The sequence below is a fragment of the Calliphora vicina genome, chromosome 3, assembly GCF_958450345.1.
Source record: "Calliphora vicina chromosome 3, idCalVici1.1, whole genome shotgun sequence".
NCBI classification, from domain to species: Eukaryota; Metazoa; Arthropoda; class Insecta; order Diptera; family Calliphoridae; genus Calliphora; species Calliphora vicina.
The window spans coordinates 25,914,448-25,938,733 of NC_088782.1; the positions used below are offsets into that span (position 1 = coordinate 25,914,448).

Below are 24,286 nucleotides of genomic sequence, written 5' to 3' on the forward strand. Positions count from 1 at the left end.
TTTCTAGTAGCTCAGATAGCGTTCTTCAAATCTTCCGCTGCCCATTTTCATACTTCACAATTCTTTGGCATATTATTTGCTTGAAATTCTTTAGCTATACCACAGTAGCCGACCACGTGGTTTATTGAAATTATTATAAAATTAAACATATACACTAAATATGCTATATTGTTACATATATTCATCAATAGCAAAATATTCCCATTTGACTTTAAAATTTAATTAATGAAGTTTAAACATGTGATGTTAGAAAAAAATTAATTTCTAACAGATCACAAAAAAAAGTCTACCACAAGATAATGCTGATTTTTTACAACTGACTATTTCCATGACCTGCAAAAAAAAGTACACTCACCCAATGTTAATTTTGGTGCTACTCCTATGCTCTTAGTTTTAGAGATAAGCAGCTATACCACATTACCCGCCTATACCACATTACCCGAACTTACTCTAATATATTAAATTAGATTAAAATGGTGTTGAAAGTCATGGCGAATATGATATTATTGAGAATGACATTTATAATGGTTATGCTGAAACAGACGAAGAACGTTTTCTTAAAATATATACAGGTCATGTTATTAACCGCGGCAACGTTGATAGAGCTTGAGGGTAAAATACAATTGGGGTATTCACATGGTCTGCTATTAGTCGTATTGTCATAATGTCGTAATATATTATACTAGCTGACCCGATGCGCTTCGCCACCCCAATTAGAAGAATGAAATAGTACTATTAAGTCTCCCTTTGTGAATCTAATTGTAAATGTCTAATTTCATATTTCTGGGCCCATTATTATAGAAAATGCAAAAGAAAGTTACCACTAAAGTCACCTTTTGTGAATTCAAATTCATTCAGAATCGTGTGTGCCTAATTTCAAATTTTTAGGTATATTATTATAAAATATTCAAAAAGTACCATTGCAATAAACAAATAGTACCATTGATTATCACTTTTGAATTCGCATTCACTAAACCATAACCCGTCAAGTTTGAATTTTAAATTTGTATGGCTTTTCCTATATTATCAACTAATTTTGTTTCTATAACAATTAATATTTAAAAATTATCACAAAACCGAAAAAAACGAAACCGCGGTTTTGAAATTCTTCGGTTTTTTTGGAAACGATAGGTCGTCCATTATTATAGTAAATTCACAAAAATTCATATGAGAACAAAGAAAAAGTATCAAGAAGTATGGCCTTGAATTTTCACTCACTTGCGACCACAGACGCCTATTTTCATATTTCAATGTCCATTATTACAGAAAATTCAAAAATTACCATTAGAATATATAAAAAGTACCAAAAACCCCCACTTAAGCTCCCATATAAGCTTAATTTCATGGTTTTACGTTAATTGGTGAAGAAATTACAAAAAGTACCATTCGAATAAAGAAAAAGTACCAAAAAGTCTATCCCTAGAATTCTCACTCACTTAGGACCATATATGCTTAATATCATGTTTCTAAGTTCATTGTTATAGAATATTTAGAATAAAGAAAAAGTACCAAAAAGTCTCCCCCTAGAATTCTCACTCACTTTAGAACATATACGATTAATTTCATACTTTTATGTTCATTATTACAGAAAATTCAAAAAGTACCATTATAATATAGAAAAAGTACCAAAAAGCAGTCATTTGTAGATGCCCACCCACTCTGGCCCATGTAAGCTTTATTTCATGTTTCTAGGTGCATTGGTGAAAAAATTACAAAAAGTACCATTAGAATAAAGAAAAAGTACCAAAAAGTCTCCCCCTAGAATTCTCACTGACTTAGGACCAAATAACACATGTTCCAAATAACACCCTGTAAGTTAATTTCTGTATGAATCCAGGAACCAATGTTAAAAAAATTATCAAAATTGGCTTAAAAATTTCAAATAAAATGTATTTTCCCGATTTTATCCCCTTTTTGGTACCTTTTTTATCCCCATTGCTTTGGTAAAATTTAATTCAAATAAATTTCTGTATCGTGGTGGGAGCTCATAATAAAATATTCGTATGTCTATGTCAAATTATAGAAAAACATATTTTATGAAAAAGTACCAAAAATAAACACAATTTTTATCCCTTAAGGGTTCGAATTTCCAAAAAGTACCAAACTTAAATTTTTTATTTTTTGATTATTAAAGAAAACGATTTAAAATTTGTTTCTATGTTTTTTGGTTTAAAAGATACATAGGGTGCAAAAAAAAGTACCTAAATACAGTTTTTAAATGTTTCGAATTTCGAAAAAGTACGAAACAACGTCAGTTTATTTTTTAAATGGAATAACATGCAATTTTAAGTTTTTTTGTATCTTTATTAGTTTTGAAGATATAAGGTTACCGAATTTACCCGTTTTTACCCTTTTTTACCCCCTAAACGTTCGAATTTCCAAAAATCCCTTCTTATCGGATCGTTTTGGGGAGGGAGGAACTAACTAACTAAATTTTTTTAAAGCATAGCTACAAAACGGAAACTAAAGAGTTTTCTAGTCAATTGGTTTGTAGATTGTTCGGGAGGAAATCTGATCAGAATATTTCTGATGAAAATTTAATGATGGATTTTGTTTTCGAATGTATTGTTCTCTTTAACGTTACTTTTTGTTTTTCTTTAACAAAAAAAATATTAAAACGTATATCACAACTTTATTCATTATTTTTTTAAACAAATTTAAATTATTCGATTAATTTTAAGCGTGTGATCGAATTATTCCAACAAGTTAAAATCTCTTATTCGAATTATTCCTTTTATTCGAACAAGAGAAAAATCAAATAATTTGAATACCCTATTATTAAGATGTAAAATGGAAGCGTAAGAAATTGTACGTGAAGTCCGGCCAACCAGCCGAATCGACACCAAAGTCGATCCATAGCGCTAAGGTAATGCTCAGTATTTGGACCAAAATGGTCCTATTAGTTATGAACTACTAAAATCCAGACCCAGACCATCAAATGGAACCTGCACCGAACGCAACTGATTCGTTTGAAGCGAGCATTGGACGAAAAAACGCCCAGAATATACGACCAGACATGAAAGCGTAATATTCCATCATGACAACGCTCGGCCACATTATGAAATACCTGTTAAAAACTATTTCCAATGAACAATGGCCAATACTTTGAATCAATTCATGAGCGTAGACCCACTATTAATTTAATCTAATTAAACGTCTAAATTGAAGAAATTAAAATTGTTTTTCAAAATAAATTTCGATTATTTTTGGACTTACACGAAAATCTAGATACAGCATTGAAAGCGCCTTTCAGATGATACCAATATTTCATATATTTCCTTTGAGAGAAATATAAAAAAAAATTACATTCCTTATATCTTTATTGTAACAACTTTTAAACTCGTAGAATGCATAATAACCGAAAACGATTAGCTACATTTTACCTCCAATAAATGGATTAATAGACATATGATTTATGATGACTTTCAGCACTTTAATAGAACATAAAGACTAAGTTTTATGTCAATATTTATTTTACTGTAATTTTTTTAATTTTTATGTTTGACTTCACTGAAATCCACAGTTTTAAATTTTGCATTTCTTTGAATTTACGCTTAAAATATTTATCGTACTTTGTGGTAAAATAAGAAACAAACTTGCTTAATCAAAAAACCACAAAATTCCAATTTCAGTTTTGGATATGCTTCTCTGTATGCTAGAATTATTAGCTCACATTATTGCAAACTACACTGTGCTACGAAATAAAAACTGGTAAAGTATAATTAAATTTATCTGAAAAAAAAATGTTGCAGGTAGTTTGAATTAAAACAAAATAATTGTCTTGTACGGAAAACAATAAAAATGTTTTCTATAGGACAATAACTCTCTTTTTAAAAATGTTTCAGCTTACGAATGTTTATCACTAGAACCAAAATATTTTGGGAAACATCATAAAATATAACAAATCTTATTTCCAGGAGGGCAAAAAACAGTAGGGTGGCCTTTATTTTGCACTTTTTCAATTTTCGATATTCCCAAGGTCTTAAATTTTTCTTAATTTTAATTTTAACAGTGTAAATATTATGTTTCTCTGCAACATACGCTTCACTTTGGAACACAATATCCGAAATTGGCTTGATTCGTTCTTGGCCTCAAAAGAAGAGCAGTTCTTTTGGATACAAATCCATATGTAGCCAGAAGGACGAAAAAAGGTCATAGCTAACAGTGGCCAATACTTTGGATAAATTTATATCGCACAAATTTTTCAAAATAAAAATTTTTATAAAATCCCGCATTTTTAAGACACCCATTATTTTTATAATTTATGTATATGGAGTTTTACAAACAGTGAATGTTAATATTTTACTTAAAACCCTAAACAGTGGTTATACATTAATTAGATTAAAACATTACTTTAAACAAATTATGAAAACCTTGACTATTACAAATTTCTACAAAAGATAAGAACACTTAATTATCATATTTACCCCCACAAAACCCATATAAAAACCCCAAGTAATTTGAAAATTTCTACATTTAAAATAAACACCATGAAGTGTATAGTCTATATTTTCTTCCTAATAAATCTGGTGTATTGTATGCCAGAACAAAAATGGCGTGAAAGCGATGATGGCAGTAAATTTTACATAGAAACTGCCAAGAAGGTAATTAGAACAAATTTAAAAAAAAAAAAAAAATCCTTCAAAATTAGGTTCTCGAATTGTTTATTATTCTGTTTTTATTTCAGTACAATTGGTTTGAGGCCTGGAGCGATTGTGCACGTAAAAATATGTCATTGATTGCCATTGATAGCTATGCCAAACATCAACAGATTGACAATTTATTAAAAAGATTTTACAGTAAGTAAGTGTAGCCGCTTGTCCACCCATATGGATTTCTGGTCATGATAATGCCGTTCACTTGCGTTACGAATGGGCCACTACTGGAGAAACATTTACATTCACAAATTGGGGTTCTGGCCAACCGGCTGACACAACTAAGGATGAACACTGTATTCTAATGTGGACTGATTTTCAATGGCATGACTATCCCTGCACCAATAAGTTGGGTTATATATGCGAAGAAAATCATTTGGTTAAGAACTCGTACAAAAAGCCATGGATTTCAAATCCCAAAGATATGAATGAATTAAAAAATGTTTTATTTTATTTTAATAATGGTAAATAAATGATGGTGAAAGAAGCTCAGAGTATACGTTTATAGGAGAGAATACATGTGGTCAATTCACAAGGTCTCTTATCAGTCATATTGTCATAATGTTCTAATATATCTCGACTCAGCGGCTCGGCTTAACCGACTCTTAGGCATTCGGCGCAAGTCTCTGCTGGTTGGTTACGACAACACAATAAACATAGCATACAATAGTAGTATTATTTTAGGACATTTTTTGCTTGAAAAGCAATAAAAACTATCGCGAAATATTAGGACATTATGACAATATGATATGATAAGATACCTTGTGAATTGACCAATTATGTAGGTTAAATGATCAACCAATTCGTTGTTCTTTAGTTAAAATAAACTTTGAAGTCGATATTAACAAAAATCTGTCCTGTAGCACAATTTAAACATCTATGAACACAAACCTTTTTACCAATTCAATTAAATATAAAAATATTTGTTTTAATGGTAAACTACAGACGACTTGGTGGTTTTTAATTTATATAAACTTATATTTTGTAGATTGTGTAGTAAGTAACAAGAATAAATATGGGCAAACTCCACAAAAATCCCATAAATTAAGCAAATTTAAATGTGATGGTCTGGCCGGATTTCAACAACTCATAATAGATAGGACCCACCAAATAGTCATGGAAATATAACCACATACGGACACCTCTTCGTGAAAAAATACCAAAAAAAAAGACCAGTGTCTCCCAGTTTTACCCAAAGTCATGCACTTTTTTGTTTTTCTTGTCAATATCACCATGGGCCCCCAAAGATTTGGGGCCTCGGGAGCCTGAGAAAATTATCACTGTTTTCCAAAATGGCACCAAGGACCCAAATCTTTGGGGGCCCATAAAAAAAGTGCATGACTTTGGGCAAAACTGGGAGACACTGGTGTTTTTTTTGGTCTTTTATGTATTGGTATCCGAGCATTATAGAGCATTACCTTAGCGCTATGGATATTTATTTGGCTTTGGTGCCGATTCGAGTAATGATTCGGTGCAAAAATTATTTTCATTTATAGCATTTTGGATATCCAAAATTTTGTTTCAAGATCTCTCGGCTTCATTTCGTATGGTATCCAATTTCCATTTTGAAATTGCTGCGTGTGTAGCTCCTAATGATTTTGTGAAGATCTGGTTCAGTTTGACAAGAATCTTCATGGAGTAATGCTTTCAATTCTTGGTCTTCAAACTTTTTTGGCTGGCCTGGGCAATCTTTGTTTTCCGTATCAAAATCAGCACTTCTGAACCTAAAAAACTATCTGTAGCAAACTGAAACCGACGCACATTGGGTTGAATCATGGTCAAAGTGGCGCTTAATTGATTTTTTAGAATTAATATTTATTTATTAAATTTGGTACCGGGTAAAAGTAAACAAAATTCTACATCACTAATAGCTAAAATCGTTATTCTAGGTTGCATACTTTTTCTGCAGTATTCTGTCAAAGTGGAAAAATTTTTCGTATTTTTAGATAAAGTAATAAAAATGGAAATTAAACACAAGTAAAATATTTTTTTTTTTTTTTAAGACTTTTAAATGCTAACTTTTTATGATGGAACCATCAACTTCAGATATTTGTGTATATGAATAAGAATCTTTTATTTAGATTGTTTTTGGAAAAGTATTTTTATTTTTTTTCTTCTAAATGTTCCAAATTTATAGTCTTTTTAATTTTTGATGGATAATAACTAAATATGTTTGTAGTTGTTTGTTTTTAAACTATATAATAAAAAAACTACAACATTTAGGCTTTTATTTTAACAAAAAAAATGTTGCGCATTTTTGCGCGCCTTTCTTTAAATTAAGATTTTATTAAAAGACTCGAGCTGCACTGTGGCGGAAATGAAAAATTGGAAATAAATGAAAAAAAATGAAAATAAATCTGTAAATTCTAAACGTATTTTCCGATTTTAATAAAATTACCCATGGCTATAGAGGAGGTGTAGTTTAAGTTTTAAATTTGGAGTTATATCACTAATACGAGCCGAAGCCTCAATGCCTCAAAGTGAGGTGACTCGGGATAAGAAAAACACCTGGTTGGTCAAAGAGTCAAATTTGGAATCCCTCTAACTCAGAGAGTTCATGACCGATCTTGTTGAAAAATTGTGTCTAAATTACTATCCGATAGGACTATCTTTGGTGCAAATATCGTCCCGATCGGAAGACATCAGTTTTAATTTTTTTTTCAATGGACTTGAACATTTTTTCTTTTGTGAACATTTTTTTTATAAAATTTTTTATTTAAAAGTTTTTCTATTTTTTTTACTTAATAAGGCATAATCTTTAAAAAAAATATATATAGAAAAAATCTAACATTATTGCCTGAATTAAGCGTCACTTTGGATGCGATTCAACCCAATGTGCGACGGAGCACATTCACCATAAGTTTCGGTAAGCAATCGCTGTGCTTCAGCGACACTTTTTTTTCAAATTCAAGAAATAAAGCAAAACTTCTCTCATATGACGCTTTGTTGGCACAAAATTCAAAATTTTTAAAGCAAAAAAAAACATGATATGTCATGTAAATACCGCATTTTTATGTTAAAAAAAGTAACTTATTTACACAAAAAAAAATGTTTGTAATAAATGTGGTTTAAATTGTTCCTAATATTTGCAATCCTATTAAAATTTTTATACGAATTTTAGTTTTAGAAACACAATAAATATGTAATTTTCAACGTTTTTTTTTTTTTTTAATTTGTCATTCTAAATAACAAAGTTTAAATAGGTCAAACGGAATTCTAAAAATTCTCAAAAGTGGTATTTTTTAAAATTTTGCCCATATTTCCTTCGGGGCTGAGAAAATACTTTGGAGATAAAGAGGAAACACATCGTGGTTTCCAAAGCTGCTTTCCGTTTTCTGATCACAGCTTTGGTTTTTTAGAACATGTAGCCCAAATTTGAAATTTTGATAAAAAAAAATGGGTCTAATTCCGAATGGCGTAGAGGAGACATATTCCAAAAATAGGACATGTTTTTTATATCCAAATGTTTTTCGTAAAGATATCTTACAGATAAACATAAAACTGTTATATGTTCTTAAAGAAAGTTTTTTGTTTTAATAAAAAAAGAGTTAAGTCACCTTTTCGCCCCAAAAAAACAGCAAAAATCTATTATTTTTTTTTAAATTAAATTTAAATTGAAAATATTTAATTAATATTGCTCTGCAATCTTTTGTATATTATTGGTAATTTAGTTTTATAAATAACAAACAAACTTGAGGCCTTTTGATGCAAAAGTACGCCTTATATTTTTAAGAAATTTAAATTTTGAAAAGCCCATAACTTCAAAATTATAAATGGCAAACGCAAGCTTGATACCTCGCCGAGCGCTTTCCAAAAATATAAAAAACTTTGAAATCACATGCGAAACAAAAAAAGTGTTTACAAATTTTACATGTTGAAGGCACCCCATAGCGCCGCCCCTGGAGCATTTGTAGAACCTGTTTTTTTATTTTTTTTTTTATTTTATTTATTTATTTAATTCGCCAATGAAATTACAATTTGTTACAGGCTAGCATAATTCTTAAATCTTAATTAAAATCTATTTACTATAGTATAATTTTAAAAAATACAAAGTTTAAATGTCATCAGTTTAATAAATGAATACTCCGTTTGATGACACGATCAGTCGAATAGTCAATAAGATGATAGAAGTTGTTGAATTGAGCATTAACTCTACGCATTGGATCAAAGTTTGCATAATTTGAACGGAAATATTGGATCTTAAGTGGGATATAATCCTTGTTGGTCGATTTGGAACTATGAATTCGATTTTACGAAGTAGGAATTCCGAATTAGTTGTTCCATTTAGTAAATTAATCATGAATGAGATATTCATATATATTCGTCTACTTTTTAGAGTAGGGAGTTTTATGAGTGCTAATCGACTTTCATATGATGGTAGATTAATGTTTGAATTCCATGGAGTTTGCGAAGGCAAAATAAAAGAAATTGTTTTTGGACGGATTCAATTTTCCTTATGTAGGTATTGTATTGCGGATCCCAGACAACACTAGCATATTCTAAAATTGGTTTCACAAGTGACGTAAACAATTGCTTTGTGACATAAGGATCATCAAACTCTTTTCCCCAGCGTTTGATGAAACCTAATACCCCTTTGGCTTTGTTAATAGTTTGTGAAATGTGGGAATTAAAACATAATTTATTATCAAGTAATACGCCAAGATCAAGGAATATCTCAACTTTATCAAGTTGATGATCATTGATCGAGTATCTACAGATTACTGGACTTCGTCTGTAGAATTTCATTTGTTTACATTTTTTCAAATTCATATCCATTAAATTCTTATTACACCATTGGTTAAAATTATCCAGATCAGCTTGAAGTAAGGAACATTGGTTAGATTGATTTAAGCTAAGGAAGAGCTTAACGCCATCGGTATACATTAACATTTTGGAATTCTTAATACAGGATGGTAGATCATTAATGAATATTAGAAATAATACTGAACCCAAATGACTTAAACTCGAATACTCCTTGTCATAAATATTTGATTCTTCCCCACTGTGTGCTTGTGGTTATCAGTGCCGAATTCTTTTTTAGACTATTTTGGATTTTCGGTATTCCTAAAGTCCGTCATATAAAAAATTATTCTAGAAAATTTTGGCAAAATCGGATAAAGTTTAGAAGATGCATAGTAATTGAAAAAATCCATTTGTAATTATGTGTATTTTATTGAATATTAATTTTTTTTTTAAATTTTTTCGAAATTTCAAATAAAATGTGCAACCTCTAAACGTTATCCGGTTTTTCTCAAATTTCCAGTATATGGTTTTTAAATTATGAAAAAAAATTTACAGCTTCAGTGCATTGAAAATCTACAAAATCTAATATAAGGGCCACCCTAATATGCAAATGTCAATATTATGGAAACTGGTTCTTTATATCAAAACCTTGATTATTACAAATTTCTACAAAAGATAAGAACAATTAACAATTAATATGAACGACAACAAAATCATATAAAAGCTCCAATAAATTCAAATATTTCTACATTCAAAAGAAACACCATGAAGTGTATAGTTTATATTTTATTCCTAATTAATCTGGTGTATTGTGTGCCGGAACAAAAATGGCGTGAAAGCGATGATGGCAGTAAATTTTACATAGAACCTGCCATGAAGGTAGTTAGAATACATGTTTCCTAAAAACAAAACAATTCTTGTGGTGAAACAAAATATAAAATTGTTTATTATTCTGTTTTCATTTCAGTACAATTGGTTTGAGGCCTGGAGCGATTGTGCACGTAAAAATATGTCATTGATTGCCATTGATAGCTACGCCAAACATCAACAGATTGACAATTTATTAAAAAGATTATATAGTAAGTTTAATTAAATTTACATTTTCGTTTAAGAGAAAGTAATATAATTGAAAACTTATCTTGTTAAAGCCTCATGTCCACCCATATGGATTTCTGGTCATGATAATGCCGTTCATTTACGTTTTGAATGGGCAACAACTGGTGAAGCATTTACATTCACAAATTGGGGTCCCAGCCAACCGGCTGATACAACTAAGAATGAACATTGTATTCTAATGTGGACTGATTTTCAATGGCATGACTATCCCTGCACCAATAAGTTGGGTTATATATGCGAAGAACATCATTTGTTTAAGAACTCTTGCCACAAGCCGTGGATTACAAATCCCAAAGATATGAATGAATTAAAAAATGCAATATTTTATTTCAGTAATGGTAAATAAATGATATAAAAGATTGTTTTTAAAATTTTAGAAGCTGCGATTATTTATTTTTAAGAGAGATATGTAGGTTAAATAAAACAGGTCAACAGGAAAAACAAGGCTTCACTAAACACTATCTAGATTTGATGCATCACGGTTACCTAAGTACAAAAATGGTAAAATTTTCTAATTCTATGGATAGATTTTTTTAAACATTTTTTTTTTTTAAAATTGTGATTTTTTTTAGATGTTTCTCCACATAATTTATGGTAACTCAAAAAGGAAAAGTTCGAATTTATATAACCTTTAATCTGTTTATATATTGCGTTTTAATCGGCTCAGTAGTTTCGGAGTTTTTGTTTTAAAAAAATCATGAAAAATCGAAAGAGGCTGAAATTGTTCAACTTTATTTTTCTGCCGCAAAGCCGCATATATAGCAACAAAATGATATATCAAAAATAAAAATCGATTGATTCTTTTCGAATTTATTCACAATTAAGTGAATTCGCTAATTTTTACAAAATTTTACTGTTTTGTTTGATATACATAAAATTAAGTAGTTAATGTTCTTCTTAATTCTGAAAAAAAATTGCCCATGCTATATACAAGTTTTCATAAGTATTGCGTTTTAATCGGCTCAGTAGTTTCGGAGTTATAGTAACAAATTGAAGCAAAAAACATATTTTTTATGTGAAAATATAAAATTTTTTTGTTTTAAAAAAATCATAAAAAATCGAAAACGGCTGAAATTTTTTAGGTTTATTACTTTATCGTAAAGGAACAAAGTGAGATATCGTAATAGGAACAAAGTGAGATATCGATCATAAAAATTGATGATTATTATCGGCTGTGCCGAATCTTATATACCCTTCACCAAATTATACTTTAAAATAAATTTTTTTAAATATTTTTAGGTAAACAAAATTTAATTTTTTTAAAAAATTTTTTTAAAAAATTTTTTTTCCAAATTTTTTTAAAATTTTTTAGTTTTTAATTTTTTTTTTTGGAAAAAAATGTATGAAAAAAAAAATGTTTGATAAAAAAAAATTCGGGTTAAAAAATAGTTTTCCCGATTTTGACCCATTGTAGGTCCAACTTACTATAGCCTTATCTACATCGTTTCAGTGGACTTTGGAATATCTATCATTAGATATCCATATTGTCTATATTAATGACTAATAATCCAGATATAGATCAAAAATAGGTAAAAAATCGAGGTTGTCCCGGTTTTTGCTCATATCTCCGTTATTTATGAACCGATTTTGCTGATTTTAAATAGCAAACTTCTCGAAAGCATGTCTGACAGAATTATTGGAGATTTGGATCCCGAAGATATCTGGGGTCTTCAGAAAATTGATTTCAACAGACAGACAGACGGACAGACAGACAGACAGACAGACAGACGGACATGGCTTAATCGACTCCGCTATCTATAACGATCCAGAATATATATACTTTATAGGGTCGAAAATGAAAAAAATGTAGAAATTACAAACGGAATGACAAACTTATATATACCCTTCTCACGAAGGTGAAGGGTATACAAAATAATCTAAACAAACTCCAGAGAAATCCTTTAAATTTAGCAAATTTAAATGTGATGGTCTGGCCAGATTTCAGCGACTAGATAACACCCACCAATTACAGAGTATTACCTTAGCGCCATGGATAATTATTTTGCAAGACCTCATTGAGTTTTCCAACAATCTGCATGGAGTAATGCCTCCAACTCTTGGCTAACATTCGATACAATTAAGTTTCACATATACGAAAATCATGGCAAAAGCTCGATATATATTTGAATAAAGATCATTATTGATCATAGATCCCAAATATAGACTTTCAAATATATATTTAACTGAAATACTTACTGTCATAGAAAAATAGAAAACTGATTTTAATCATTGCAGGGTATTATATGGTTAGTTTTTCTATTTCGACTATACTTCTTTATTATACCCTACACCACCATAGTGGGGAGGGTATAATGCGTTTGTGCAGATGTTTGTAACGCCCAAAAATATTAGTCTAACACCCACCTTAAAGTATACCGATCGACTTAGAGTCACTTTCTGAGTCGATTAAACGATGTCCGTCCGTCTGGCTGGCTGTTCATGTAAACCTTGTGCGCAGTGTACAGGTCACACTTTTGCAGATATTTCGATCAAATTTGGTACATATTATTTTTTCGGCCTAATGACCAAGCTGGCTGAAATCGGTCCGTTATTTCACCTAGCCCCCATACAAATGTCCTTCCGAAATTGGACTTTATCGGTCATGAATGTTTAATTTACATATGTATCTCCACAAATTCCGCTCCAAATAAGTTTTATATATACAAAATTCATGTCACCAAATTTTGTTACGATCGGTCCATAATTAGTCATAGCTCCCATATAGACCCGCTTCCGAAAATCACTTTAACGTGCATAAATCGCAACATAGTTAACTTTTATATAGACACAAATCACACGACCTAATTTCATGGTGATCGGTCCATAATTGGTCATAGCCCCCATATAAGGCCCACAAAATATAAATTATTGAAATTTTAAAAGAAAAATGTTTTTGCTCGTTTACTTAGTGTATCGGTCAAGCCCGACCATACTTTCTTACTTGTTGCAAAAACATAAAAATATGCTGTTTTGAAGATGTTTTTTTTTTGTGATTGTCGACAAATGACGTCTGATGGTGTGGTTTTAAAAATGTCTATAAATATTTCTTGCTGCTTGCTGCTGATGTTAAAAATTGTGAAGTAACCTAGAAAAAATTGTATAAAAACCTCAGCAAACTTAAATATTTTAACATTTACATTATTAACAATGAGGAGAGTAGTTTATATATTAGTTTTAATTAATCTGGCGTTTAGTGTGCCACAACAAAAATGGCGTGAAAGTGAAGACGGCAGCAAATTTTATATTGAAGCTGAAAAAAAGTAAATTAATCTAAGTCTAAGACATGAGTTTTGTTGTTTAATATTTTTTTAAATTTTCGTTATTGTTTATATTCCCGGTAACTTATGATTATGCATCACATTTGCGTGAGGGTTTGGTATCCACAATTTTAGTGGTAGAAATTCTGTCTTGGAAAATAATCAAACACTAATCTTTTATTTCAGTACAATTGGTTTGAGGCCTGGAGCGATTGTGCCCGTAAAAATATGTCCTTGATTGCAATCGACACTTTTGCCAAACATCAACAAATCGATAATTTATTAAAAAGATTTTACAGTAAGCTGTTATTAACATACATATTTCATTTGTTAACTTATTTGTTTAAATATTTGCAATTTTATAGCGACATGTCCTTCTTTCTGGATAGGCGCTCATGATAATACCGTTAATTTACGTTTCGAATGGATATCAACCGGTGACCCACTTGCCTTCACAAATTGGGGACCTGGGCAACCGGCAACCGGGCAACATTGTTTAATAATGTGGACTGATTTCCAGTGGCATGACTATCCCTGTGACCATAAACTGGGCTATATTTGCGAAGAAAATCAATTGGTTAAGAACGTGTGTCACAGAGCGAAGTTTAATACAAATGGCATAAATATAGGGGAGGGGAAAAATATTTTCTTTTATTTTTATAATGGTAATTAAAAAAAGGTTCTTACGAGTAGTTTTAAGTAAATATGATTTTTTTAATTGTTCGCCTGTTCGCAGAATAAAACAAGTAAGAAAGTATGATCGGTCAAGCCCGACCATATAATACCCTACACTAAGTAAAAGAGCAAAAACATTTTTCTTTTAAAATTTCAATAATTTATATTTTGTGGGCCTTATATGGGGGCTATGACCAATTATGGACCGATCACCATGAAATTAGGTCGTGTGATTTGTGTCTATATGAAAGTTTAATATGTTGAATTTTGTGAGTATACCCACATTTTTAAGCGATTTATGCACGTTAAAGTGATTTTCGGAAGCGGGTCTATATGGGAGCTATGACTAATTATGGACCTATCGTAACAAAATTTGGTGACATTTTGTGTATATAAAACTTATTTAGAGTGGAACTTGTGGAGATACATATATAAATTAAACATTTATGACCGATAAAGTCCAATTTCGGGAGGACATTTGTATGAGAGCTAGGTGAAATAAAGGACCGATTTCAGCCATTTTCAATAGGCTTGGTCCTTGAGCCGAAAAAATAATATATACCAAATTTTACCTTCAAAATTGCGACCTGTACTCTGCGCACAAGGTTTAAATGAACAGCCAGCCAGCCGACCAGACGGACGGACGGACATCGTTTAATCGACTGATTCTAAGTCGATCGGTATACTTTAAGTTGGGTATTAGACAAATATTTTTGGGCGTCACAAACATCTGCACAAACGCCTAATACTCTCCCCACTATGGTGGTGTAGGGTATAAAAAAGCTAATGATGTTTCATAAAAATTGGAATTACATTTTTGAAATATGTAAATTTCTCTTATTTTACATTTCAAGTTCAATTATATTAATTTACGATGTATGGATTTGTACTTGTCTCTCTAGGCAACAGAAGAAGAGGTAGACCCGCTAACACTTGGCGAAGGCAACTAGAATCCGAAATTAGCGAAACAGGAAAAACTTGGTCTGAGATAACACTAATGTCACAGGACAGATCCCGATGGAAGAATTTCGTTAAGGCCCTTTGTTCCAACTTGGAACCATATTAATCAATATATATATATATTGGGGATTTCACGTCAAGTGAACCAACTTTTAAAATCGATGTCTTCCGATCGGGATGAAATTTGCACCAAGGTTATACCTATTGGATAGTAATTCAGACACAATTTTTCAACAAAATCGGTCAAGAACTCTAGGGGTTAGAGGGCCCTCCTTTTAAATTTTTTTTTTTACTGAAATGAAAGCTTAGGTCCATTCCTTTAAGATCTTTTTGGTCTCTTAGTGGGATGCGAGTGGGATAGTATCAAAATAAATGTTTTAACACAAAAATTGTATGTCTTGAGTTACAAAATATTTATTTTGATAGATAGGCCACTCGCATTCCACCAAAAGAGACCAAAAAGCTCTTAAAGGAATGGACCTAAGCTTTCATTTGAGTAAAAAAAAAATGTATAAAGAGGGCCCATTTTGTAAAAAGTTCGATTTTGCCAAAAATAATCCAAAATTGTATATCTTAAGTTACAAAACATTTATTTTGCTATATATCCCAATCGCATCCCACTAAGCAACCAAATAGGTCTTAAAGGAATAGACCCAAGCTTTCTTTTGAGCAAAAAAAAAATTTTAAAAAGGGCCCATTTTAAAAAAAGTTAGGTTTTGCCAAAAAAAAAGTCTAAAATTGCATATTTTGAGTTACAAAACAAATGTTTTGAGTTACAAAACAAATGTTTTGTAACTCAAAATATACATTTTTTGACTTTTTTTTTTTGCAAAATCTAACTTTTTTTTAAATTTTTTTTTGCTCAAAAGAAAGCTTGGGTCTATTCCTTTAAGACCTATTTGGTTCCTTTGATAAATATCCCACTCGCATCCCACTAAGCGACCAAATAGGTCCTCAAGGAAAATATCTAAGCTTTATTTTGAGAAAAAAAGGCCCTATTTTGAAAAAAAAAGACAAAAAAGTTTTTTCGCAAAAAAAAATATTTAATTTTTTTTTTTAATATTTTGTTTCACATTTTGCTAAGAACAATAGATAATAAGTTACATAGATGAGAAGAATCACAAGTTTGGCCAAAATGTTAAATTTTGACCCCCTCTAACTCCGAGAGTTCTTGACCGATCTTGTCTATCCAATAGGTCTAACCTTGCTTTCATCCCGATCGGAAGACATCGATTTTAAAAGTTGGTTCACTTGACGTGAAATCCCCCATATACATATATATTCATAATTGTTTCTGCGAGATAAGAAACATGAAACTACTATAAACAGTTTTCCCTTCTGAATTCAAATAAAATCGATCACTTCTTTTTTAGATTTAATATTGTTGTACTTATTTACATAAATGCAGTGGGAATGCAAAAATGTTGATAAAAATTTTATATTTTTAATACACAAATGGTACATTATACAATAGAAAATAAATAAATCTTGAGTCCAATGAATTTTAAAAATTATCAACAATTACATGAATTACTAATACAATTTTACTAAAACGATAAAATTAAAAACACTAAATTAAAGTAAAAAGAATCATACAAAAACCCCATTCCATTTAAATATATTTACATTTACAATAAAGACAATGAAGTGTACAGTCTGTATTTTATTCATAATTAATCTGGCTTTTGGTGTATCGGTAGAAAAATGGCAAGAAAGTGAAGACGGCAGCAGATTTTATATTGAGGCTGCGACAAAAGTAAATTAATCCAAATTCTTTAAAAAAATTATTGTGAGGAAATTATGTTTTAATTCAAAAAAGTAACATAAATATTTTCTAATTCTATTTTATTTACTTATATTGGTGATAATTTATTACTTTGTGTCAACTTTGTGTGAGTTCCTTTAAGTGAGAAAAAATGTTGTCAGAATTTTGTCTGATTAACAAGTAGACCAATATGCAAATATTAAAAAAAATAAGTTCAAAGTTGTTTGTATGACTCTACGAGCATTTTGTATTGCAAACATAATTTAAATTCGAGCTTGTTTAGATTATATAAAAAGTAGCCTATAAAAAAAACAGTAGCAGAATATATGTAAAGGGTTTTCCAATAGGGACTTCTGAACTTTGACAGTTGATTGCGGCCATATTATTTAAGCTATATCTGTCAAATTGTCTGTCACATATTCACCATGAAGGGATAAAGCGTCCTACAAAAAGTTCAGAGCATTCCCACGACAGCCGCTTCTACGCACCGGAATGACCCGAGTTCACTCGGCCAAGGCCTGTCAACTCAGCAATCACTGCATTCTACAACAACGTTCAGATGATAAAATTGAATGCAAATGGTAATTTTCATCAAAAATTCATCTTCAACGATGAGGCAAATTTCTGGACGTCAGCAAACAAAATTGTTGAATTTGAGAATCCAAGAGCGTTCAATCCATCACGAAAAAGTCATTGTTTGGTGTGGATTTTGGGCTGGCCGCGTCATCGACCCATATTTCTTTGAGAACGACGTTGGCCAGGTCATCACCGTCAACGGCGAGCTTCTTTTGGCCTGAATTGTATGATATGGACACCAACGACATGTGTTTTCAACATGATGGCGCTATGTGCCACACATCTCATGTCACATTGGATATTCTGCACAACCGATTTAAGGGCATGGTCATCTCAGGCGGTGATGATGTTCATGCGAATAAGCCATAAACCACAGCGACCCTCAAAGCCAACATAGCCCATGCCATCGGTCAAATTCAGCCCGATTTAACCTTCCGACGGTTGAGTAGTTTTTGCCCTTATACGAAGTACAAGGTCCACAGGGAATTTTATATGAAAACGCATTTTTTAAACATTTTTTTTGTTTTGATTTATTATTATTTCCTAATTACACATGTATAATGAATGTAAGAAAAAAATTTTCTTTTATATATAACATTATTTATTTTTTATGAGTTTTATATGAAAAAAGCCTAAAAAATTATTGTTGAAATACCAGTACAAGGTCCCTTTTCACACGTTCCCGCACTGAACACATTTAAATCTCAATAGAAACTAAACTATTGGTCGGATCGCTTTAGATTTTAAACGATTCTAGATAAAATTTTCTTGGAATACATGTGGAGGGCGAGTATACTTCCCATGGACCATCAAGGAGTAATTTCAGTTTGAAAATGAAAAAGGTCCCCTTCTCACCCGCCGGAGCGTCAGAGTCATGACAATTTCGATGCTGGATGGCGTCAACCAACCTAGCGGACGATGTTATATTCCACAAATAATGACATCGATAGGCCTTTAAAACGAATAAAAAATGTACATGATATCTTACTCAATCTTAATGTAAAACCCTCTACCTATTAAACACCTATTAAAAGATCTTAAATTATTTTTACAAAATTAAACCAAATTGTAAAATTAGATTCTCAGTCTTGCAAAATAATCAAACACTAATCTACAATTTCAGTACAATTGGTTTGAGGCCTTGAGCGAGTGTGCCCGAAAAAATATGTCCTTGATTGCCATTGACACTTCTGAGAAACATCAACAAATCGACAATTTATTAAAGAGATTATATAGTAAGCAACATATGTGCATATTTTATTTAATAACTTATTTATATAAATATGTATTTCAGCTTCGAGTCCTTCTTTCTGGATTGGCGGTCATGATAATGCCGTTCATTTACGTTTCGAATGGATCTCAACCGGTGAACCATTTGCGTTCACAAATTGGGGACCCAAGCAACCAGCTACCAAAGATAAAAATGAACATTGTTTGTTAATGTGGTCTGATTTCAAGTGGCATGACTATTACTGTCACTATAAAGTGGGCTACATTTGCGAAGAAAATCAATTGGTTAAGAACGTTTATCACGTACGGAAGTTTAATCAAAATGGCACATATATAGGGGGAGGCAAAAATTATTTCTTTTATTTTCATAATGGTAATTAAAAAAAGGCTCTTACGAGTAGTTGTAAGCAAATACAGTTTTTACTTTTAATTGTTCGCCTGTAAATAAAAAAGCTAATGAAATAAAAATTGCAATTATTACTTAGTCCATTATAACTACATATATGTATACTGAAGATTTTATTGAAATCGTAAAATATTAACCCTTTCATTATTAGAGTCAAACGTATGGTTTTTGAATATTTGGGTTTTTGCTTAGAAAGGTAAGTTTGTATATTTTATATTGTATTTATTGACAAATTTTGATAAAACTTCAACAAAACATGCCAAAACGTGGTGTTTAAGAATTTAATCGAAATCGTAAATAATACTTTCCTTCCCTTTTTAAAACGTATTGTTGTAGATTACAAGTATTTTAATACTGAAAATATTTTGCTACCAATCCTATTGAAATATTTTATCAAGTTCAAAGAATCCTAAATATTTGACATCATGAACTTTGAAGCTGATGAAAAATGTTTAACGTTTGCCGTTAAATACTAGGGTATTCAAATTATTAGATTTTTCTCTTTTTCGAATAAAACAAATAATTCGAATAAGAAATTTTAACTTGTCCGAATAAAATTAATCGAATTATTCGTAAAGTTCGTAAAGCAAAGTTTTGATGTAGGATTTTTATTGTTGAAGAAAAACAAAAAATTATCAGAAATATTCTGATCAGATTCCTTCCCGAAAAATCTACAAAACCATTGACTAGAAAACTCTTTTGCTTTTGTTTTGGAGCTATGCTTTAAAAAATTTAAGCTAGTTGGACATCCTGAATTCAAATACAATATAAACGAATTAAGAACTTTTATATTCATTCATTCGGGTTTTAAAATGAGTAACTAATTCTTTAGTAAATGAATTAATCACTTTTTCTAAATTACACTCTGCTACAAAATGACACTTTTTGTCAGAACTTGAAAAGCTGTGTTTTAAAGACAACTTTATATGGGAAAAAATGAGATAGAACTTGTTAAAATCGGTTTATATTTACAAAAGTTATTAAACTTTTTTGAAAAAAGTTCGAAAAAATTTACCTTGTAAATTCAAAAATTTTACAAATATTTTTTTTTTTTACAGTTTTTTGTTTATTTATATGCGCTGTGGGAGAAAATACTAAAAATGTTTTTAATTAAAAGCTGAATAACTTTTAGAATTTTCATACGATTTATATAATTAAAACCATGTTTTGTTAAGAACTAAATTGTCTATATATGTTGGTATAAAGTTTTCTAAACTTTCGTATAAAAATAAGCAATGAAAAGCGACTAAAATCAAAAAAGTTGATAAATTTTGTTTTTCTTTTAGATATTCTTAACAAAAACAATACTTATAACTTAAAAATGTATCAAACAATGCACGTCATTTTAAAGTGTGATCAGTTTTCTTTCCAAACCCGTTAAAAAATTTAAAGTCGGACAAAAACTGACTAAGCTACAGGTCGATAAGTCGACGAACATCATTGAAAACGGTTTTTTCAGAATAACTTCTGAATTTGAGGGTGTTTCTGAAATTTTTAGAGACAATTTGTAGTGTACTCAGCAAGACCTATAACCCACGCTAGGCCGTTTTCCAAGTTTTTTTCCATCGTAGCACCGTGTTATTTATAACAAACTGCATTATACCCTCAAGCTCTATCAACATTGCTGTATATTTGCTTAATTCAGTGGTCTTAGGGAATTATACAAATCTGTCCATTTGATATCATTTTCATTGAACGTGGCTAATTTGAAGACAGACAGTGCATGATTGACGCATTTATAAATAAGCAAAATTCCGTTTGTAATTTCCACAATATAATTTTCCGACCCTATAAAGTGTATATATTCTGGATCTTTATAGATAGCGGTGTCGATTAAGCCATGTCCGTCTGTCTGTCCGTCTGTCTGTTGAAATCAACTTTCCGAAGCCCTCAAATAACTTAGATACACGAGACATGAATATCTCCGGAAATCTTCGGGCTCGGTTGCTATTTAAAATCGAGAAAATTGGTCCACAAATGGCTGAGATATAAGGAAAAAACCAGGACAACCTTGATTTTTGACCTATTTTTGACCTATATCTGGATTACTAAGTCATTAATATAGACAATATGGATATCTAATGATAGATATTTCAAAGACCTTTGCAACGACGTGTATAAGACCATAGTAAGTTGGACCTACATTGGATCAAATCGAAAAAAAATATCTTTTAACACGATTTTTTTTTTAACCAAAAGGTTTTTTTTAATCGAAAAAAAATATCTTTTAACACGAATTTTTTTTTAACCAAAAGGTTTTTTTTAGAGTTTTTAAAAAAAAAATTTAAAAAAATCGAAAAAAAATTTTTTCCAAAAAATTAAAAAAAAAACTTTGGAAAAAAAAATAAATTTTGTTTACCTAAAAATATTTAAAATTTTTATTTTGAAGTATAATTTGTTGAAGTGTATATAAGATTCGGCACAGCCGAATACAGCATCTTACTTGTTTAAATTTGGAATGATGAAAAATTTTGAGAAACTTAATCAATTTAAATATACATACATATATGCCTATTTTTTCGTTTTATTCGATTATTCTACAAAAATTGTTCGAATTATTCGTTATTTGAAAATGGTCATTTTTAAATTGTTCGAAAAATTATTCGTAAGAAATTATTCGATTAATCGAACTATCATTACTCAAATGTATACTCTAATAAATACACAAATATAGCAGTGAGATTACAAAAATATCGATAACAATTTTATATTTTAAATAAAAAAAAACTGCATTTATAATAGAAAAAATAAATAAATCTTGAGTTCTAAGAATTTTAGAAATTATCAACAATTACATGAATTACTAATAAAATTTTACTAAAAAACGATAAGAAATAAAATACTAAATTAATTTCAAATAGAATCATACAGAAACCTCATGCAATTTAAATAATTTTACATTTACAATAAAGACAATGAAGTGTACAGTTTGTATTTTATTCATAATTAATCTGGCGTTTGCAGTGCCGGTAGAAAAATGGCAAGAAAGTGAAGACGGCAGCAAATTCTATATTGAAGCTGATACAAAAGTAAATTAATCGAAAGTAAAAACTCTTTTATTCTATAAAAAACGAGTGTATATGTTGAAAAAATTGTAGTGAGAAAATTTTGTTTGTTTTGAACGGATAAGGCATTCTACAATACGTTCAAATGATAAAAATGAATGCAAATGATAATTTTCATCTTCAGCGATGAGGTAAATTTCCGAATTAGCAAACAAAATTGTCGAATTTGGGACGATATAAATCCACGTGAGATCCAAAAGCGTTCAATGTATCCCGAAATTGTCAGTGTTTGGGCTGGCGGAGTCATCGACCCTTATTTACGTCGAGCTTCTTTCAGCCTGAATTGGATGATATGGACACGACATGTGCGACATGATGCCGCTACGAGGCACATTGGGTATTCTTCACGGTCGATTGAGATGACCATGCCTTAATAACCAGCAAACCATAGCCAACATAACCCATGTCATCGGTTAAGCCCGATTTAAGCGTCAGAGTCGTGAAAAATTGCACATTTTGGATGCTGGATGGTGTCAGCGAATCCTCGCGGACATCTGCACGATGTTATATTCCACACATAAGGGCATCGATAGGCCTTTAAAACGAATAATACAAGATACTATATAATACCTATTACAAATTCTTAAATTATTTTTACAAAATTAAACCAAATTGTAAAATTAGATTCTCAAAGTCTTGCAAAATAATCAAACACTAATCTTTTATTTCAGTACAATTGGTTTGAGGCCTTGAGCGAGTGTGCCCGAAAAAATATGTCCTTGATTGCCATTGACACGTCTGCCAAACATCAACAAATCGACAATTTATTAAAGAGATTTTATAGTAAGCTATTATTAACATACATATTTCCTTTCATAACTTATTTAAATATGTATTTCAGACTCGAGTCCTTCTTTCTGGATTGGCGGTCATGATAATGCCCTTCATTTACGTTACGAATGGATCTCAACTGGTCAACCATTATCGTTCACAAATTGGGGACCCGGACAACCGGCTGATAAACTAAAAGATGAACATTGTTTGTTAATATGGTCCGATTTTCAGTGGCATGACAATTCCTGTAACAATAAACACGGCTTCATTTGTGAAGAAAATCAATTGGTTAAGTACGTTTGTCACAGACCGTTGTTAGCAAATGCTATGCAATAGACAAAATTAAAAATATTTTCTATTCTTTGAATAATAGTAATGCTTATTAAAAAAAGTCCTGAAATTTGATTTTAAAAATGTTTTACTTTCAATTGAACGTCCGAAAATTAAAAGACAAAATTAGTAAACTGCAGAACTGCAGAATAACAACAATTAAGAATGAGAGTATAGTCGATCAAGTCCAACCATATGATACACTGAGTAAATTCACAATAACATTTTTCTAATATTTAAATATACTTCGTTTATTTAGCGTTTTTTGTGTATAAGTTTAAAATCAAAACAATTGAATTTTTACTTTAATCAAGGTCAGTTTATTATAAAAAGTATGAAAAAATTAATCAAAAGGTTTTTTATGGAGTGAATTGGTTAGTTTACTAACCACCGTTACGGTTGGCATTAAAAATAACTATGATACAAATTTTTGTAATTTTGTATAAATTTTTTTAAGTCGAATATTTTTGACAAAATTATCAGACCAAACAATCGAAATAACAAAGTAGCACTGAATTCGATGAACAATAAACACTCTGTGTTTATTGTCTTTTAAAAAATTGATTTTTACAATACATTGGGGTCGGGATAGAGTGAACTAATTAATCCAATAAATTCACTTTATCAAGACTGGAAAAATAATAAAAAAAATCATAAAATTTTATGTCAAAAATGTACATTTTATTATATTTTTATAAAATGATTTATAAAAAATTGTATAAATCATTAATGGT

General features: G+C 30.4%; 3 protein-coding genes and 1 pseudogene across 3 annotated transcripts; all 4 read left to right on the forward strand.

Annotated features, from left to right (window-relative positions):
- The first annotated feature begins 4,490 nt into the window (after window positions 1-4,490).
- On the forward strand, window positions 4,491-5,142 carry LOC135955142 (lectin subunit alpha-like; annotated as a pseudogene).
- A 5,016-nt stretch (window positions 5,143-10,158) lies between these two features.
- On the forward strand, window positions 10,159-10,893 carry LOC135954993 (lectin subunit alpha-like). Its single transcript, XM_065505261.1, has 3 exons — window positions 10,159-10,277; window positions 10,366-10,477; window positions 10,547-10,893. Exons 1-3 carry the CDS (start codon window positions 10,164-10,166, stop codon window positions 10,858-10,860), a joined length of 540 nt encoding a protein of 179 aa, XP_065361333.1. The 5' UTR covers window positions 10,159-10,163; the 3' UTR covers window positions 10,861-10,893.
- Window positions 10,894-17,046: 6,153 nt separating this feature from the next.
- Window positions 17,047-19,456, forward strand: LOC135955092 (lectin subunit alpha-like). Its single transcript, XM_065505389.1, has 3 exons — window positions 17,047-17,162; window positions 18,871-18,982; window positions 19,042-19,456. Exons 1-3 carry the CDS (start codon window positions 17,049-17,051, stop codon window positions 19,356-19,358), a joined length of 543 nt encoding a protein of 180 aa, XP_065361461.1. The 5' UTR covers window positions 17,047-17,048; the 3' UTR covers window positions 19,359-19,456.
- A 2,811-nt stretch (window positions 19,457-22,267) lies between these two features.
- LOC135955093 (lectin subunit alpha-like) lies at window positions 22,268-23,627 on the forward strand. The gene is made up of 3 exons (XM_065505390.1): window positions 22,268-22,412; window positions 23,120-23,231; window positions 23,290-23,627. The coding sequence occupies exons 1-3, from the start codon at window positions 22,299-22,301 to the stop codon at window positions 23,556-23,558; spliced, it is 495 nt and encodes a 164-aa protein (XP_065361462.1). The 5' UTR covers window positions 22,268-22,298; the 3' UTR covers window positions 23,559-23,627.
- The last annotated feature ends 659 nt before the right edge of the window (window positions 23,628-24,286 follow it).

Coding starts and splice junctions, on each gene's coding strand:
- LOC135954993 (XM_065505261.1), top strand. CDS start 10,164: ATGAAGTGTATAGTTTATATTTTATTCCTAATTAATCTGGTGTATTGT. Junction 10,278..10,365: donor ACATAGAACCTGCCATGAAG/GTAGTTAGAATA, acceptor TTTTCATTTCAG/TACAATTGGTTTGAGGCCTG. Junction 10,478..10,546: donor TTTATTAAAAAGATTATATA/GTAAGTTTAATT, acceptor ATCTTGTTAAAG/CCTCATGTCCACCCATATGG.
- LOC135955092 (XM_065505389.1), top strand. CDS start 17,049: ATGAAGTGTACAGTCTGTATTTTATTCATAATTAATCTGGCTTTTGGT. Junction 17,163..18,870: donor ATATTGAGGCTGCGACAAAA/GTAAATTAATCC, acceptor CTACAATTTCAG/TACAATTGGTTTGAGGCCTT. Junction 18,983..19,041: donor TTTATTAAAGAGATTATATA/GTAAGCAACATA, acceptor TATGTATTTCAG/CTTCGAGTCCTTCTTTCTGG.
- LOC135955093 (XM_065505390.1), top strand. CDS start 22,299: ATGAAGTGTACAGTTTGTATTTTATTCATAATTAATCTGGCGTTTGCA. Junction 22,413..23,119: donor ATATTGAAGCTGATACAAAA/GTAAATTAATCG, acceptor CTTTTATTTCAG/TACAATTGGTTTGAGGCCTT. Junction 23,232..23,289: donor TTTATTAAAGAGATTTTATA/GTAAGCTATTAT, acceptor TATGTATTTCAG/ACTCGAGTCCTTCTTTCTGG.